Source organism: Nipponia nippon, unplaced genomic scaffold (genome assembly GCF_047370975.1).
Source record: "Nipponia nippon isolate SJK-2023a ecotype South Korea unplaced genomic scaffold, ASM4737097v1 scaffold_3, whole genome shotgun sequence".
Lineage (NCBI taxonomy): Eukaryota > Metazoa > Chordata > Aves > Pelecaniformes > Threskiornithidae > Nipponia > Nipponia nippon.
Window position 1 is genome coordinate 25,200,298 of NW_028262347.1, and position 19,742 is coordinate 25,220,039.

General features: G+C 37.9%; 1 protein-coding gene across 2 annotated transcripts in view; it reads left to right on the top strand.

Annotated features, from left to right (window-relative positions):
- LOC104011823 (V-type proton ATPase subunit S1) overlaps positions 1-19,742 on the top strand; it is a 54,776-nt gene continuing 35,034 nt past the window's right edge. For both annotated transcript variants that reach the window (XM_087763867.1, XM_009464123.2), the window contains exons 1-5: positions 1-161; positions 7,426-7,552; positions 7,658-7,726; positions 14,385-14,578; positions 15,641-15,684. In XM_087763867.1, coding sequence (XP_087619993.1) covers positions 49-161; positions 7,426-7,552; positions 7,658-7,726; positions 14,385-14,578; positions 15,641-15,684 — 547 coding nt within the window. In that variant the 5' untranslated portion in view covers positions 1-48. The remainder of the gene's footprint in view (positions 162-7,425; positions 7,553-7,657; positions 7,727-14,384; positions 14,579-15,640; positions 15,685-19,742) is intronic.

Here is a 19,742-nt window from a genome sequence, read left to right on the forward strand (position 1 = left end):
GGACTTTCCTGTGCAGCTGGCCAGTTACGTACGCGCTTGCCTGGAGTCATGACGCAGCTCTACTCTGCTGCTCCAGCCCCGCTGTTGTGCACCTTCGCTGTGCTGTTCAAAATGTCTCTGTCAGTGGACCACGTACCGATGCTGCTTTGGTCAACTCAGAGGTAAGAAATCTAATAATAGAGCATCTCTACTTAAGCTTTTGCTCTGTGTGCGTGTGCAGAATGTATTGTATATCATCAGTTGCGGTAAATAACCTCTGGGCAATAAAATTACCCAATAAATAAATTTGCCTCTCAGCAATTGAACAACCTAACAGATGAATTTACCTGGCTTCATTTATAATTTTAGTGTTCTAAGTTGAGCAGTAAGAAGTAAATAAAACCCATATTCTTCAAATCTGAAGTAGATAGGCTTTATTCACCCTAAGGCAACCTTGAACTCCACTGTGAGAGGTGTCGTGACTTAAAGGCACAACATAAGGCAGTCTCACAAAAAGGAGCTGACCAAAAACTCTGTGGGCAACCTTAATCCTTGCATTTCCTAACTCATGAATCCTGAGTTTTCACTTTAATGTTCTTTTTAATGCAGGTTTTTTTTAATAGAATACACTGCTGTATGTATAGACATCAGTTGTCAGAAACAGCTGCAGAGTCTTGGCAGATCCAGAGAGACACGTGAAATTCAGGGGTTCGCATATACTTATGAAATAAGACTTTGAGCCTGTCTTGAAAGAGCCAGATATAGACCTGTTTTTTCAAACCAGGAATTTTATTCATACAGACTTTAAAGATTTTGTGTAATTACTTGGGATTTCCAGAAATATGCCAGCTTGGGCAACACAATATCTTCAGGTGGGGTACTATGCACCGCTTATTTATAAGGCTGTCTCTGCAGGGCATACACATTGGTTTTGTATAGGAAGTACTGCCCCGAAACACAGTAAGGTGCTGTCAGAGACTTGTAAGAAAAGGCTCCTGAGGGTCTTATGGGATCACAGGACTGATTGGAAGGGCTAAAGGCAAAGTCGTGTTCTGGGTGGGAAGGCGACAACAGGTCTGCTGTACTCTAGGTTTGCCTAAGGTGTGCTTTGGCCCGAGTAAATCACTTGACTCTCTCCTCCTAATTCCTAAATACTCCGCATTCTTAACCTGATTTATCTAAATTGTAAACCCTCTTATGGAGAGTTCATCTCATACCCTCTGCAAGCACACATGTATTATACGTAGTTCAACAGGCCTGATCTCAGCTGGGTATTTATTCATTTCTCTCATACAAATAATCCGTAACACCAACAGTATTTGGAATTTGTCACAATCCAGCTGGGTGAGTTCATAAGCACAAGATCCTTTCCTGTACCGTGGATAGCCTTGGTGCACAGGTTAACCCTCACTTTGGCTGTAAGGATGAACAGAAGGGGCTGCAGTGATGGGGATTCCTGTTGGGTCCCTTTGCTGGCACGACCAAGCTGTGTGTGCCTGGGCAGGGGGAGTTTTGCTTCTCGAATCCTTTGATCATCAGCTCGTCAGGTCTGAATTCATGGGATTTGATTCTTCTCTATCTTTACTGCTTTGTTAATTCCCAGACTGTTACTTGTGATTTACTCTTCTGTAAACTGGGAGAGAAACCAAATCAGTGGCTTCTTGGGAGGTAATTATCCTTTCAGCTAGTTGTGCTAGGTTCGCTCTACCTTTCATGAGGCTTTGAGCCATTCTTCAACACATTTGAGACACTGTGAGTTATCTAGCTGTCACTAGGAAGAGAATTAGACTAAATTCTGCTCTCATTTATCCTAGTGTAAATCTTTTGTCTTTAGGCAAGTTTATTATGATTTAAGTCTGAGAGCTAAATCTTGTTAATATTTTTTTCCCTTTTTTTTTTTTTTCTTTTTGCAGTTGCTTCTTAATGTGGTAATTTTAAGACAGCAATAGGAGGATTCAGAAATTTTTTGAACATCAGGAATTAGACTGATTCAGTGGTTTGGGAGATCTTTGTCCATGTATAGTGCCATATAGACAAGCATGCTACTTTTCTGGTTTTTCATACGTGATGCTGTAATGTTGCAGGCCACAGAAAACAGATGTGTAGGAGATGTTGACTGTTTTTCTTTGATATGCACCCTGGAAATTGTATCCTTTTCCCAGCAGTAATTAATACCAGCATTGAGATATGTCTACCGTTCTCTCAAGCATTTCCAGAAATGGAACCTCTGGTCCCTGGGGAGCCACAACATATAGGAATCTGAAAAGTTTGATACCATTTGATTAGGTAATTTTGACTTTTTTTTCTCCTGAAAGAAATAAATGGATGACTCAACATCAAAGCTTTTTTATATTCAAAATACTTAATCTGTTCACCTTTTTACAACACAGGCACATGTATGAGTACTAAACCTCTGTATTTAAAAGCAAAATAAATGTTGGAAGAGTTGCTCTTAGGCTAAAAGTGATCCTAAGAGTCTAAGCAAAGATCAGTGCTTCCTTTGTCCTACTTCCTAGTTTATATAAGAACACGCCTGTTGTCACTAGAAGCGAAGTCTTATCAGTTAATCCAGGGTGGTCATAACAGCAAACTTTCCACCAAGATGCAATTAGCAACTTGCTCTGCTGCAGATTGTTCAGGTTTATACAAATCTAGAGCAAGAAAAACAGGATAGCAGACTGATTCAACCAGTTTCATGTTTCCTGGAACAGAACATTTTCTGGAAGAAATGTTCCTCCTACCTTGTCCTTTGCATTTTTGAAAGGTGAAGTTCCTGTAGGGCAGAAATTAGGTCTGGTGGAAGTCCATGAAGCAACGGGAAAGGAGATTTATGTTATTTTATAAAACAAAGAAACTGTAACAGTAACTTTCATTTGCTAACCCTTTACTCCATGCTTTACATCTTGGTACTTTGCAGTGATGCAAGGTTTGCAGCTTGTGATCTACAGGCTTATGAAATCTGGGAACTACTATGAAGAGTTTTAGGAAGGGTAACTAAAGAAGTGCAGCAATTATCAATGGATTTCTATTCACTTCGTGGAAACATGTCCCACCAGTTTAAAACTTCAGCGATTCATTGATCGACAGAAGCTGAGATTCACCAATCTATTCCATCACCCTCTCCTAGGTTATCTGTTAGGATATGATATCAAATATTTGAAGGATAATACATTTTGCTCTTCTTTAGAACTAGCTAGTGTTTGTAAAGCCATATCTTGGAACAGCTATATTAGAAGAATGTAACGCTTTAAAGTCTCTCTTTTATGCGTTATTATTGTACTTTAATCATGCTATTAAAGATAATGTTACATGTTAGATACAGATGAAACCTGCAACTGACAAACACATGCAGTGTGCAATGCATAAAGGAAGTCTGATATAAATCCTTACACAAACATTAGTAAATCAAATACCTCTTTCTGCTAGAAAGAAAAATGCAGATCTGTACTTTGACAAAAATAAGTATTTTCTACCAAACAACAGTCTTTTTCCATTGAACTCAGGAAAAAGATGAAGTGGGAATAACTCAGTAGGTCACAGTGTCCTGCTTTTCACAAACTAGTACTAATTCATCAGTGGACATTCTCCAAATAACTTTGGCCTGGAAAAATTAACCTTTATCTTAAATTAGCCTTTGAACTAATATCCCCTGGTTGCTTTTCAAAGCAGTAGAGATGGAGAGGTTCCTTTTGCATATGATTCACAGAAGAAACTTGATTTAGCCATTTTGAACCAATATTCAAAAGAATTTCTTTCCCTCCATAGATTAGAGAGGGAGCCTGAGAAAATAAATTCATTAAAATTAGCTTTTATGCTTGCCCCCTCGTGTTTGATTTAGGAATGATTTTTGCCTACAGTCATTGAAATATATTACTACCTTCATTTATGCTATGCTTATATTGGGAAATGAATCCTTTTCCGGCAAATCCAGATTATAAGTGACTTTGAGAAGGCATTAATGCCAAATAGTACATTTGCAGTATTTCTTAAAACTGCAAGGAATTTGCTTAAAAATCTGCTGAATGAAGGTGGAACATAAAAAGGATACAGTGGAAACAGAAAATTGTTTTATCTCTGACTTTATCAGACTTCTATGGAGATACTGTGTGTTAGCGTGCTTGAGTAGCTTTTTGAATTTTTTTTTCCTATAATCACGAGTTTTCATTCTACTGCCAATAATGGTGACATGTGAGCTTTGTGTGTAAAAGCGGTATTTGAAGGTCATTTCCCGTTTTTTTTTTTAATTAACTTGTTTACTTCTGCTGAGCAGGAGAAAATATTATTTCTTATATGGTAATCACAAGGTGACTGAAAGAGAAAACTGATAAGAATAACTTGTAGGAGAGAGTTCAGAAGCCACCTACAAAGCAAGAATGTAAGCTGACAAGTTAAAATGATATAAGTCCTGTTGTCTTACCGTCTGCCCTTCTGGGAGGTCCAGATACAAGAAATCTTGAAATCTTTTGCTTCCATCAAAAACAAGTGCTCAGTTCCACCTAGAAAGAGCACTGGCCAGAGAAGAATCTGTATGCTTAAACTTGTTGTCATGCCAGAGCAGTTAGGGACAAGAAAGAAGCAAAATGCCAGGCTAAGCTTTCTTTCCTCTCTTTCTTTAGTGCATTGTCTGGCTATTGGAGGAAAGAGAGAGCAGTTGAGTTTTAAGTTTCTTCCTTTTTAGCCAGCAGGAAAGCACATATATATTAGCAGAGATGCTCATCATTATGAGCCCCCATGCCTGAGGACCCCAGGATGGTTCTACGGTGGGGAGGTTAACTCTGATGTGCTTGGCATGCAGATGATTGCACAAGGCTGTGCATCTTTGGACATGAAATTTTGTGTGAGCAATCAATAGGAGCAATCAATATGTGTGTTGGCCTACTGGTTGTTTCATCCTATGCCATCCCTTACTAATCTCTTGCTGCCTACTTGAGGTGAAGAGTTCAAAGGGATGGACCAGTTCATTACATTCAGTAAAGCATACCTCCAGCTTATCCACAATGCACTATCTGTGGCAGTCACTCTGCAGTTCACAGTAAGCCAGCTGGTAAAACAGACTGACATTTCCCGTCTGAATTGTGGTGAGAATATTGTTGCACCCAGCTGACGGTAGCAGCCCGCTCAGTGAAGGTTGTAGCCTTGCCTACTGCCGTGCATAGTGCTCGGCAAACTATTTAAAAGAAGCAAAATAAATGTGCGTGCGTATAATATGGTGAATATAAGTATTAGGCAAACTCTGCATTATAATGGAATTATTAACTAACTCATGTAGATTTTTTCTAATGATGATGCTGGAGTTACTAAAGTTGGCTGCTTGAAAGCTAAAAATTCTCAGAAAAGGGGCTTTTCAAGGTTAGATAGCTAGCAAGAGCTGCTTCAAGGAACAGGGAATACCTTAGAAGCAAGTATGCGTTAAAACAGGATCATTAAATTTCTGAGGTTTTGAGTTCATGACAAAAGCCTTTGCCATTGTGCTGCTGCAGATAACTTAGTTTTGTTTCATGTGCTTTCTGTTACCTTTTATCTAAATGGCAAGTCCCAAAAGCTCTCCACATCTTCAATGTTTTCTAATATTAGGCATGAAAAGATTTAGTTAGTTAGTTTTTAAAATAAATATACCAAGATATTCACTATCATTTTCTTTCACACAAGCCATTTTTTAACATCTCTTAATTTAATCTCTGTTCTTTTCCTTTAGTATTTTGGTGTGGCCATGCAATGCATAAAGTCAGTATGAACGTCAGTTCCTGAATAGTCATTCAGAATCCTTGGGAGTTTTTGTGTTTTCAAATATCTTATTTTAAAAGATTATACTTAAATATTTGAGGTCATGAGGTTTGACTTTTTTGAAAAGTTGAGGCGTGTCTGTTACAATTTCTAAGATGTTGGGCTTCATAAATATAAATTAATATGGATTTCCGAGCACAAATTAACAAAGAAGTGAAGAAGTTGAGCAAAACTAAGAAAATATCAAATGATAACTTCTACCAAATAGAAAAAAATTCTTTCCTGCACAGCAGGGTTTACTTCTAAAGCTTGAAAAGTGACAGGCAGAAAATATACTAGAATTTAATTTTAACGTCTGCAGCATGTTGTCCTGAAAGAGTCTTCCACATGTATTGTTTGCTCTAACACTCTCCCAAATCCCAGCCTCTGAAGGGAGCTAGGTATCTAGTACTGCAGGACTGCACTGTTTTTATCTCTGCCATGGGTGCAGTTGGAGGTTTTCGATTCACTCTCAGCAATCTTCATTGGAATTACTGGGAAGTCTTGAAGTGAAATATAGATTTTCCTTATCTGAGAAATAACATTGAAACCCCCTATGTGTTCATTACCCCTGTTCTGCCTCCACCGTAAGAGACTGCAAAGATAGTTTTCATTCATAAAAGCTTGCTGTGCAAGGGTCAGTTTTGAATTGCTTTTGGGTTAGAAAATTTAATAAGCATCTCAACTTCACCAAATTGCAATCATATAATAGCTGATGCTACAGCACACAGCAATTCTCTGTATTCTATTCTTTGTAATTAGAACCATTTAGAGGGTCTGGAATACCTGGTTTCTCAGGCCTTAGCAACTGATGTGTGTTCGGGAAAGATGGGAGATTAAGTTTCAAGCTCTGGGTTTTCTACAGAATGACAATATTACCTTAGTCAAGACACCTAGGACCAACATTTTCATAATAATTTCATCCCTATAGACCCATGTTGCATACTGTTAAAATCCCAATGAGGTGTTGAAAGAATAATGTCACCTCTTGTTTTGCCTGTAACTGTTTTCTGTAGGAGTAAAATTAAATAGATGAGTTATTTCTCTGTCCAATCCTCATAATGACAGGTTGGCAAAAGAATCATAAGCTTTCCTTGGTGTCTTGAACTGTTCTGTTCAGAAGAGCTCCTGCTTCTGGAAAGGTGGCTTTTCTGAGCTGCTTCTGCAGAGAGGTTCCTTCATCATGAAAACCTTAGGAGAGAACATATCATTAACAATAGCACTGAAAAGTCACTTTTACTTAATAAAAGGTTTATGAAAAAATATTGGTTTATGACAACTTGTGATCTAGCCTGAGTTCTCCTCTCTGGCCACCAAGATGTCTGATGGCACTGGAAAGTGGTTTGGGAGTTAGGATTCCCTTTGGGATTCTCTCTGAAGGTTTTCTTCATTCCATTTAGTAGTTAATTTTTTGAAAGATGCAGCTGTGCTGCTGTACACAAGCAAGAAAATAGAGACAGTTATCTTGATTGGACCAATTTCATTCCTGCTGTAACACAGTTAACGTGATATGGGCATAAATGGGCAAGTTCTTTTCCTCTTGAGTAGATTGAAAGTAAACTGAACTGTAAACCTGATCTTAATCCGAAGATGATGATATCGTTACCTGCTGCTGCATATTTAAAGAAATAAGCGGTGTCATCATTGGCAGCAAATTTTACAGAAAAAAAATTTTCTTTGTAGATCGCAGTGGAATCCAGACACTACTTTGCACGAAGGACACGTTGTCTCAGCACGTGAGCTGACTGTACTTTTGCAACCTGTTTTTACCCAGAATTCCAGAAACCTCATCTTGTTCCTGCAAGACACAGTATGTAACATTAATTGCTTTTCTCTCACCAATACCAAGTGCAAGTCTGTACCTAAATGAGATGCCATGGCTCCTTCTCACCAATCTACTCTCTTTGTTTTTCAGCTTAGCATAGATGATTTCACATACCTCAGTGAGTCCTACGGTAACAAGAATCCATTTCAAAATGTTCAGGCAAGCATTTCTCTCTTTTATTTCTTTATATGCGATATTTAAAATTAAAAAAAGATATAAGAAGATACAAACAAACAATAACTTGGAAAATTAAACTGAATTGCAGCAGTTTTCCTATTTAAATTATTTATTGAAATTATTTCAGTTTAAGCAGATGGGTTAAAGGAAATAACTGAGTTTGCAGAATTGTTTTGTAGCTATTTTATTTCTGAAGATCAAGTTTTCAGAATTCATCGTAACTGACAAAACTATTCCTAAACATGCTGCAATTTTTTATTGTAAAAACCAATATAAACTTCCAGACCGACACCCCAAAATTCTGTTTTGAAGCCATAGCAAGAAAAGAAGTTATAGGAATCAATTATTTATTCCTGATTTTCAGAATTGAACATCTATTTTATTTTCATAGAAATTGAAGCTCTCCTAACTCATGCAGGGAGTTAACTGTTTCATATTTGAATGTAGTTAATATATGACTGGATGCTGGATTGCTTTAATCTTCATGAAAAAAAGCCATGCTACTTGAGTAATTTGAAATCAACTCCAGGCACAGAATCTAAGACGGAGTCCTCCTGAGCTGGTCAGCAACTTCAACTTCTCTTCTCACTCAGGAGGTTTACAGATTTTGTGCATGGCATCTCTGGTCATACTTACACAACAGTTTATTGAACTGTAATTAGATAAAGGAAGCATTGACACGTGGAAGTCAGAAAGGCATTCCTGTAGGCAGAGTGGGATGAACAGAGCTATTTTTTAGTGGTGGACTTGGCAGTGATAGGTTAACGGTTGGACTCGATGATCTTAAGGGTCTTTTCCAACCTTAATGATTCTATGATTAGTAACGTAACTGGTATCAGAGCACATGAGGAAGTGCAAATTCCCAAGCACCACACAGCAAGCTGTATGTGTAACTAAATAAATAAATATTCACATATTACCTGTCTCTATATCTATACTGTCTAAGAACCTCACATCTTCCTTGTGTCACTGATACTGGAGATCTTAATCTCTTTGCCATATAACAGCATTTTAACACTGATGCTGGAACAAAAAAAACTATTCAGAGTACGTACATGGGTTTTCTGAGGAATGAATGGGAGTAATAATCATTTGTAGTATAAGGATCAGCGGCTGCGCCCACAGGCAGATGTACTGGTACTTCTCTGGTATGCCTTATCTTCTCTGGGTTTAAAATCTATGCAAGGCTGTGTCTGGAGCAAATTTTGTTGCTGACTGACTGCGAGGCTGGTTTGCTTTTAGAAGCTGTGTGAAATGTACACATGACACTGCAAGCTCCTAATGATGCAGTGCTCTTATTTAACTAGGCCCTGGATGTTTAAGAGGAGGGATATTAACGTATTTAAAACTTTCTTCTTTTGCCTTGTAATCAGGACTCCATCAACCCTGTAGACAGAGCTTATAGCCAAAGGCTAGAGATGGATCCAGAGACTGATGGGTTTAGAAATCAGGTGGTATACTGAGTGGCTTGGGGACCTACTGAGGCTAGTGAGGCAATCCTCAGCTAAACAGAAGATCACATTGAAGTAAATCTTTGGTCTGTATTTAGCAAATCAAAGATTTAAACCCAGGTTTTCAACAAGCTGAATAAATGTCAGTAACAGTTTGTTTGCTTTCTGGCCTTGCCTCTATTCCCGTTCTGTGTTGGAGCTGAGAAACTTTTTCTCATTACAGCTTCTTTAAAACTGGAAAGTTTCTTTTGACAAATTGCTCACCTTAACTCCAGCACTTCCTAAATTTGTTCTGTTGGACTTGGCAATCTTAATACTTTTCTATCATCGTTTTGTGGGGGTGAGGTGCTGTAACTTGAGTGAAAGAAAATGAGATGTATAAATTAAATATTTCTTTTTCACTTAGGTGCCAATATGGAGAATTTTGTCAATATCTATTGCATAGACTTGTAGCTTTTAGGGCCATAAAGGATCTTTATAATCATCCAGTTCCATCTTGGATGAAACAGAGGCTACAAAAATTTGCTCAGTTGTTATCACATCAGTTGCAGTCCACTTGAGCTACTTTGGGAAAGAAATACATTCTTTCATGCTATGAAAGACTCTGTCATAATATTCACAGAACACAGGACAAAGTGAAGGTCAGGTCTGAATTTTCTCACTGGGGAAATTAGAATCTTTGATGTTGCATAATCACAATTTTTTATACCTTCACACTCTATATTATACAAGTGATTCATTAAGCTATAATAGATGTTCATGTCACTCGAGTATCCTCCTTTTGAACTTCAGAAATGCAAATTTATTCACAAACCTAAACTGAAGATCTCATTTAGAATGTATATGTGCGTGTAGCAGCATGTGTACTACAAGAAGGAAGTGTTATTTGTAAAAGAGTTATGGGCTTGTAAACCACAGAGACATTTGCAGGTATTAGATTTGTTCAGCTACATTAGCAGCTGTTTTGAGCTTTTGGGATCAATGGTTTTGTATGCAATAAAAGAATTCTATTTCCAGTTAATACAAAAGGAATGTTATAGGTAGATCATCTGTCTTAAACATTCAAAAAACTTTTTAATTAAATAATAAAATACAAAGATTAGCACTTGGGGAACTTTTTTGTCAAGCAGTCACCTACCCTACAAACTATTTTTCTTTAATATTAGCTTTGGCTTTCCCCAAAAAATGCTCAGCTCCTTAGAACTTCAGTGTATGGTAACACACTCCAATTAGTGGCCAGCTGTGCAGCTGCATAATTGTTATTGTAAGTCATTGCCATTTGTGATTCTATATCTCCATTGTATCCTCACTCAGTGGTCATAGACTGAGGAGTACAATTTAGTCACGTGTGATACAGAGGTCCTACTATAGCATTATCTTTGTTCCCTTTCTCTTTGCCTCTTTTAGTTTTATTATATTATTTTTTGACAAAGGGGCATGTAGAACTGCATAATAATCAAGATATAAGTTCATCATAGATTTATTTACTGACATGATGATGTTTTGTTCTCTAGCCTTTTCCAAAAAACTACTACTATTTGATTTTTCAATTCTGATCACTATCAGCCACTGAACTGACATTTGCAAAGCACTGTTGTGCCTCTTAAGGTTTCATTACTGAAAGGTAACACTCAGTTCTGAGTCTATTATCTATTATTGTGTACATAAAATGAGTGTTGGTTTTTTTCTCACCCTGTACTCTGCTAAAATCAATTTACATTGAATCTCATCAGTTTCTTTGTTGCCCAAGAGGTTGTACCAGAAGTTGCTTCTGCAGTTCATCAGCCCTTGCCTTTACTATCTTGAATAATTCAGTGTAATCAGCAGATGTCATTAGTTCAATATTTATGCCTTTTTACCAGATAATTTATGACCATATGGAACAGAAAAGACACTAGTGCAGGAACAGATACTTTTTTCTACTCCTTGCTTGCTGTTTCTTTACCTACCCTTTACCTACCTCCATGTTCAGACTGCCTCTCTCACGCTAAAGCAGCTTAATTTATTTAGGAGTTTTTGCTTCAAGACTCTGCCAAGTGCCTTTTGTGGATCCAAGTACACTGTATCAGCTAGAGCTCCCTGGTGTACATGCCTATTGACCCCTTCAGAGACTTTCAGCAGAACTGTGAGGCATAACTTCTTTTTGCAAAAGCCATGTCAGCTTTTGCCCAGTATAATCCTTCCTTGTTGTTATAGTCTGCATTTTATTCTTTGGAATAGTTCCTCCCATTCTTGGCCTTCAGGTTTGCTTCTCTATAGTTCCTTGGATCTGTCTGCAACCCTTGAAAAAAAATCTGGTGTCATGTTTGCCACCATACAGTACAGTGGTATGGAGGTTTGTTCAACAATACTTTCTTTAGCTGCAACATATTTTATCAGCTAAAGTACATCACATCAATTTTCATTAAAATCATAATATACAGCTTTATGCATGTATTTGGAGAACATAGGTACAGTGTAAAAATCTGTAAGATTAATAGTAATTGGAAAGTTAAAATGCAACAACGATAATTTTCTTTGCAGTTCTCACTGTGTGTAGAAACAGATGTGCTTTCAAATCCGTTTAATAGATTTTTCTTTTTTATAGACAACCCATTGACCAATGCTGTAGAAAATAAATACAATACTTTAATATTTTAAATGACATACTCACAGGTAAAAGATGAAGATTTAAAAGATCTCTTTTACATGGAAGAGCCTGCCTACTTCAGGTATAGGTTCCCACATATTTTCAGAGCCAACACAGGAGCCTTTTCCCAAACTAGTATTTTTATTATAGGACTGTCTATCAGCTTTGATGCCAAACATAAACTAGTTTAGAACAATGAGTATACCTACAGGATCTTTCACAGATGGATGCATGAGTCTTTAACAAAGATTTTAACAATAGGTTTTTAATGGTAGACCTAAATTTACTCCATTCCGGCTTCAATTTGCTTATGTGTAATATCAATCCAGTTAACATAACACAGAAACCAGAGCTGGGCAAGTAAGTCCAAGCACAGATTCACCATAGTGCAGCTACTTGGCTTCAGGATGGCTAGAAGAGTCATCCCACACCTACCTTCAAAATAACCTGAACAGCGATATATGTAATCCAAGAGTGGAGTTTCTTGTACTATTTCACTAGGCAGAGGTGCTTCAGGGGACCCTAAAGAAGGTAAATGTACTCGTAATCAGAGTAAGCTGCCCATAGACAGGCTATAGATTCTGGCATTTAATATAGGAAGTTCTGCTATCAGTCCAACAGCTCAATAGGAGGTTTTCTTCCCTCTCCCTCTCCTTCTCCCTTTCCTATCTACTGGGTGGTTGTACCTCTTTGTTTAGCCCTTTAGCAGAATGTGGTGTTTCCTAATAGTCCTCTTCATTCTCCGCCCTCCTTTGGAGTTCTTGTGTTTTGAACATGCATGGTAGTTGAAATCCTAAAATGCATAAAGCAACATATGGGTATTGTAAAGACAAGTGTGCAGTGGCTAAATGTCAAGAAGCACAAACAAGAGGCATGGGATCAGAATGGCTGTCTGAGGCTAATGAGTAGATATCCAGCTGTGTCTGCCCTTCAGATGGAAAACAGTTGAATACCAGTGGCTGGAATCTGAGACAGATGGCAGTGCAGTATTGGTTAGGAGCAGAGGCACACTTCAGATATTACTCAGTAACGATGCATTTTATATCTTATTCTACAATAAATGAGTAATCTGCTTAATATATATCCTTGGAAGAAGTGGCTGCTGCCATTCTGGTTGCTGCTAGGGGGCAAGGGATTAAAATACTGAAAATAAAATACAATAATTGACTATTACTCAGAATTTTAGCTCTAAATTCATATATGCAAACAAACCAAAATGAAATGTATCATCCTTTCCTTCCAGGCAGTGCTCAAAGACCTGTGAACCAGATCATTGCTTTCTGCTCCATTTTAATTTCTGCAGTTATTTTTCTATCAGTCTGGCAAATCAGACAATGCTGCATAATGCTCCCTTATGAGCATCTATAGAAATGTGAAAATAGCTAACCTTTGCCTAGGAAGGAAAACGTGAGCAATTAGAAAGTACAGGAGCAGGTCAGAAAAGTGGTAGGCAGTCAGAGAACAGACAAAAAGGAAAAAGAGTAGGAGGAGAAAAGTGTTAGCAACACTACAACACTTGCATCAGTTAGAGGGGGAGAGAGAGTCTATAACAACTTGAATATCTGAATGTTGGATCAAGTGACAGACTCAATCTAGACTTAAATGCAGAAAATAGGAAAGCAAACAGGTTGTAAACTAGGACTCAATGAAAAAATATCTTCAAATATTCACGTTAAATTTGGGGTACATTAATTTTGATCATTCTCAAGTTTCCATCTTGCATTTTCTTTCCCTGAATATTTCAAGTTAATTTTATTATCAAGAAGAACCTTTGGAAAGGAAGTTTTTCGACTATGCAGGTTTCAAATTCATAGAACAAGAATGGTTTTAAATGCATTTCACTCAATTATTTTCATCAGAAACTGAGCTATGAGAATTATAAATAAAGTAATAGATACCCTGATGCTTGATTAACTGAAAAAGTTCAGCCTGATCTTTACAATTTGTATTTTGAGTAGAAAGAAAGTACGTGACATGAAGTTTGTTTGTGTGTGTCTGGAGGCTCTGTAGATCCTGAAACATGTAGCTTGCTTTAATTAATAGTTACAAATTAGACATTTGTCTGTAGCGTGTGCTGTACTACCAGGAGGTACACAAAGGAGGGGTATTTATTATGCAAAATATGACTCTGTACTGAATAGAGCTGCTGGAACTTGAGGTGTCTGACATTCATCCTTCTCACCTCTGAGGGCATTTATTTAGATGGTCATCTGATGAGCTTTGCTTCTGGCAGTGTTCATAACATGTCTGTCCAATACATTCTTAGCTTGAGAACTTCTACATCATCTGTCTGTCCTCTTCTACCATACGTGTGAAAAGGACAATAAGAATTTGATGTCAGTGAGTAACTTAAGCTTGCCCCAAGAAAGCACAGGAATAAGAGCAACACAAGTGTCCCTTCACTGCCCCTTTCCTGCCTGCAGGCAGCATCAAGCTGGTGAGAACTCATGTAGCGCTTACCATGGTGGTTCCTCACCTTGAATATTAACTTAAGGATACATAAAAAGGTTTGTGTTTAATTATTAAGCAAGTAAATAAACTGTTCATAAATTTATTACAGGAAATTCTTCAGTCTTCTCCTTCATCTTTAGTTTTGCCAGCTGTTGACTGCAAGGCTACCAGGTATCTTCTGAGCTTTCTTCAGGAGTCAGGAGATTGGAAGTTAACAAACGTAACTAATCTCGATGTCTCTCAGCTGGAAGTGAATGCATCTAAACAAAACTTACTGGTGGTTCAGCTGCAACCACTTGTCAGGTAGGAGCTTGTCACAAGCAAAACTGACCCACATGTGTGCACGATTTTTACAGCTTTTGAGAATATCACTTGCATTCAGGAAATTTAAAAACCAAAGTGGAAGCGTACAGCGTTAGCAAAGTTATTTTTCTTGCAAGGGTGAATTCGGTGTTTTTTAAAGTCCCCTGATGAGCTTACCAGGTGTAATAGACGAATTATGTTGAGAAAGTCAGTCAGGCGTTCTTATTTTGTCTGCCTCATTATATGAGAACAAAGGGACAATTAATAAAACTAAGTGGCAACACACTTTTAGCAGAAAGGCTGAATTATTTTATGTAACACATGATTAACCTGCAGAATTAATTGCTAGAAGGCATTCCAGGGGTCAAAAAACTGGCAGGATAAATAAGCAAGCAAAAAAACATACAGACAAACCTGAAGTTAATATGAATAAAGAGACTGATTTTCATCACTCTAGAAGGAAAAGGCAGGCTATAATTCTTCATGTTTCCAGGCCTATGACAAATGTGATCTAACAGATGTAGAGAGAGACTGTTCCTTCAGGTGAATGTATATTTAGAAAATATAAGGCATGGGTGTATCGAGTCCCTCTGCTCAGCTTCTCCTGCTCTTTCTTCTTCCTAGCCTGTTACTTGGGCATTTGCATGTCGGTATACAGTGCATGTATCAACAGGTCCTAAGGAAGTGCAACTATAGCTATCACATCTCTACACAAAAAAAGACATGATACCCATTTTAAGGAGCTCGTGTACATATGTTAGCCAAGGGGCCAACACCAAATGACAAGAAAGCTGTGCAGAGATTGGTCAAAATAACATCAGTAGTCTGGCTTTTCTGCAGCTAAGGAAGTTTGAGGGGTTTGAGGAATCAGCTGAAGATGTGGTGCTTGTACTGTTAATGGCTTTGCAGAAGAAAAGGGTCATAAGGAGGAGATGAGAGAATGATGGAGGGACTGATGCTGACAGTAATCCTTTTACTAGTCAGTATCTTTGTACATTTCTAGTTCACATTGTTCTTGCCTAGAAAAGATTTTTAATTATTTTTCTCACACTCTTTTTGTAGTGGTTTAAATGAGATTTCCACCCTGGAAGCAATTGCTGAAAATGGTAAGCAATATGACCAAGATATAACTAACATTTCATCATTTAAGTCTGTGTTTTCACTTGAGCAGATTGTATTCTCTAGTTCCTGGGTTTTGCTGTAATACTACTATTTAAAGGTTTTCTTTTCCCCCATCTCTATAGTACTTATAAGCAGTCGATTATGATAGTGTTGAAGTACTGTTTGATTCAAAATCCACTGAAATGGATACAGCTCTGTGACTTGAAATGTAATGATAATTGACCTCTGCTTCAGGTATGGTCCTTTGCTCATGCTCTGAGGTCCTCCCAGTTCTCCGTGCAGCTCAGACTACCTCCTTGGATCTCACCTTGCACACCAGCAGATGGAGGTGTCAGGCTCACCCAGCAGTTCAAAGGTCTTGGTCTCAACAGAGGCTGTCTGAATGAATAGGAAATGTTTTTCTAATTTTTGTAAAACAATACTGATGCCCTTTACAGCCTTTGATTTTAGAGTCTTTTATTGGTTTTGCAGGTATTAAAGACTGTCTCTTAAAGTTGAATCTCTCCATATAACACTATAATAAAACTTTTCTTGCCTAGCATCTGGCTGAAAAAGAGGTGCCATACACCAAAGAGGCACTGAGAGGCATCTGGTATTTTGCAGGCTTTTCACTTACTGCTCTAAATTAAAGATCAAGTTATAAAGTCTGCAAATCACTGTAGTGGTAGTTTCAGGGACGTACATTGTAGTGTACTGTAGTGGGCTGACAATTAAACATTGTCCTTAGTGCCTATGACTGTTTCTGCCCAGAGCTGGGGGTGTAAAATCAGAAGCAGATTTGAAAATCAGGGGAAAATACCTTAATACTGAAATCAGTGGAATGTCCTTTTCTCTTTGTTCTTGCACTGCTCCAAAGTCAGTGTGGTTTTTATACTCAAATAAGCAGCTGAATTTCTATCTCTGAATTGCAGAGGAGTTGTTTAGTTCTCTTTACTTGTCCCCAGAGCGTATTAGATAGGAAAAGCTTTTGCTTAATGTTGGCCTTGGCTAAACATTAGCTTTTTCTTTATGGGACATTTCTTTCATCAGCTGCACAAACTCAAGAATAAGCTTCCCAAACCCTGTCTCAGGCCACTGTGTTTTGGAACAGCAAAGTTAAGGGGGGACCTATGGGATGATGGAGGAACAGGCTATACCAGCTTTCCGGTTAGTGTCAACTAGCTGTTATCAGGAAAAAGGTGTGTGGATCAAGGAAGATGTGCCACTTTGTATGGCCAAGTGCAAAATCTACACTTACTAGTCTGCATTTCAGCTGTTCTCTAGAAAAGTAGGAGTGTGGGCTGAATCCTCTCCTACGGGTTTATTTGCCAAAGCAGCCACTCAATGCATTGCTGAATAAATACTGGAAATAACATCGGCAGGAAGTTTTAATTCAGATGAAAGTTACTGAGCCACAGTTCCTTAAAATTATCCCACTGAAGGTCTGTGTAGCAGATGGGAGAGAGTCATAAAAGAGTCATTCCCAAAGTAGTAGATAAGTGTCCCAAACACAGTCTTCCAAGTCATGCAATCTGGGGTCCAGCAGGCCTAGGTGTCTAGGTACTGTTTGCAGCACAACCACAGTCATTTGCCAAATATTGCTATCAGGACACCCTTCAAGGTCAGAACTGCTTGCAAGGTCGTGAGTTACTAGTGTTTGTTATGGAGGGACTGCTGCTAGCTCCTACCTGGGTAAGCAACAAAAAATACTATTTTTCACATACCTGCAACATGACAAAAGAATTGTTAACCCATAAATATTGCTAGTAATTTTTTTTTTTGCAGTATCAACAGTAAACCCATAGAAAAACACTGCAGACCTGTAGCAGGCTGCCTAGAAGTTCACAAAGCCTCTTATATTTGTCACAGCAACTTCTTTCCTTTCCACTGTAGAGGGTTTTAAAATCTGATGTAATAAAATGTCAGAGAAATTTCTCCTGCTGTTTTACTCACTGCAGACAGGAAGCTCTATAAGACAGAACAAATGGGCTCAGATTCTGCCCAAGGGAAATGTGTTGTTCTGAAATATCTTGAAACTGGAGTAAGCCGAGGTTTTTAGCATGTTATTAAAATGAGGCTCATTATGAAATCCAAACTGGAATTCAGAATCCAAATCTGCTCAAGTTTCAAGGGATTCAGACTTACTGTTTTCTTTATGCTTCTTTTCAGTATTTCTTCTTTCTTTCTTTTGCATGAGGTAGAGTTTGACATTATTACTCAGTTTTTGTCAGTTTTCCTAAAGGTTTCTCTGCTCAGGAGAAGGTTGCATTGTCATGTCAGTCTCACCTGCTGGATCCAGCATACCTCAAAATCAATGGCAAAGCTGCCTATGACTCCATCTGCATAAGTTGAGGCTCTTTAGTTGCTATTGCATGTATTCCTTTTTCCACTCTGATTCTCAGTGCATTCCTCTTGCTGCTCTTTCTCTTCTCTCCCATTTCCCCCCCTCTCATCTTGATCTTTTCTGTTCTTCTCTCTTGTTCATAGTTTATACTCTTCCTTTCTTTTCACTTTTCTCCTTCCAGAACATTTCTTCTCAGTTAATTTCTTCCATCCCTTCCATCCATGCGTAAAATCACACAAAGAAATTAAGGTAGATTAGAAATTAATAATAGCACTAATCCTGAACTCCCTGGTGAAATTCAAGGGATGTGTCTTCAATGAGTTAGAAAGGTTTAATCCTTCCACCAGGGCATAGATGCAGACAGTTATGCTAATTGGAAGGTATCCTAGACAAACTGTTTTACATTCATAGATCTACGTAGTGTTTCCTTGATCCATGCTATCTAAAAAAAAAAAAAAAAAAAAAAAAAAAAGAAATCAGTAGAACCACTCCAAAATCACTCTAACATCAATATCACCATCTGGAGATGCCTCTTGTTCCATTAAAGAAAGAGCCTGGAATGACTAATGTTCCCATGTAGGCATGTAATTTTAAAATATGGTGGACAATCTGGGCCCATTTCCTTGGAGAATTTGCAAATACTTCATAAGCAAGGTAGAGTTTTGATCACAGGCAAAGATCTATATCAACTTTGTTGTCACAAGGGTGTTCACAGCAGCTTCTCTGAATGAAGGAATTGCCTCTAGAATCTTCCCAAAGGCAAGAGTTATAGATGTTACTGGTAACTATAGTTACAAGTAGCTCCTTACTGAAGTAAAATGCAAATAATGTTTTATTTCAGAAAGCAACTGATTGCATTAATGAAAGAAAAAACAAAGACAATCTATGCATTTTTCTATGTATTATTTTTTCTTCTGCAAATTTTAGCTGAGGCTGCTGAGAATTTCCAGCGAGTCTCACTCTGTGCATATAGAACAGAAAATCTACATTATGTAATGCCTTGGACTTCCACACCCAATATAATTACACTGGTAGTATATAAGCAGTTGCTTTTCTGAGTATTTCTTATAGTAGATCCTTTTAGCAATAATTTTTAGAAGGAAAATTTACATAGCTACGATTCTTGACTGATATGAGGAAATCAGCTTGGTTAAAACCCCGCAGAAAAAACAATGCTTGCATTTTTACAAAAGCTAAACATTTTACTCAGCCAGGAGACCATAATTACTGTAAATAGAGGAGGTTAAAAAGGATAATAATATAAGCTCCACTTCCGGTACATGACACGAAAATGAAATACAATTTCTGTAGAGAATAACCTCAGAATCTGAGAAGCGTGTATGTCCAGGATATAAAATATCCATTCACCAGACTGGTACATGGATGAGAAGTGGGAAGTCACTGAAACAGTAAATGTGAGTCTGCTTGCTTACTTCTCTGTCAGTCCCAATAACACCACTAATAATGGTTCTTGATTCACAACTATTATGCTCCTTATCATAAGCAGATGTTAATATTTCTGCATACAGCTTGAAGACATTTATCAGTTGTAAGTATTTGTCACTACTGCCTGTGGTTTCAGAGCTAAAGGAAGAACTTCTCTAGAGGTGTCTTTGGACCTCTTTGAAAGGTCCTCTCTTCCTTACTTGACTTTTCCTTCCTTTTTCAGAAATATTCCACCATATTTCTCCTTTGGCTTCCACTGTAGTCAACTGCAAA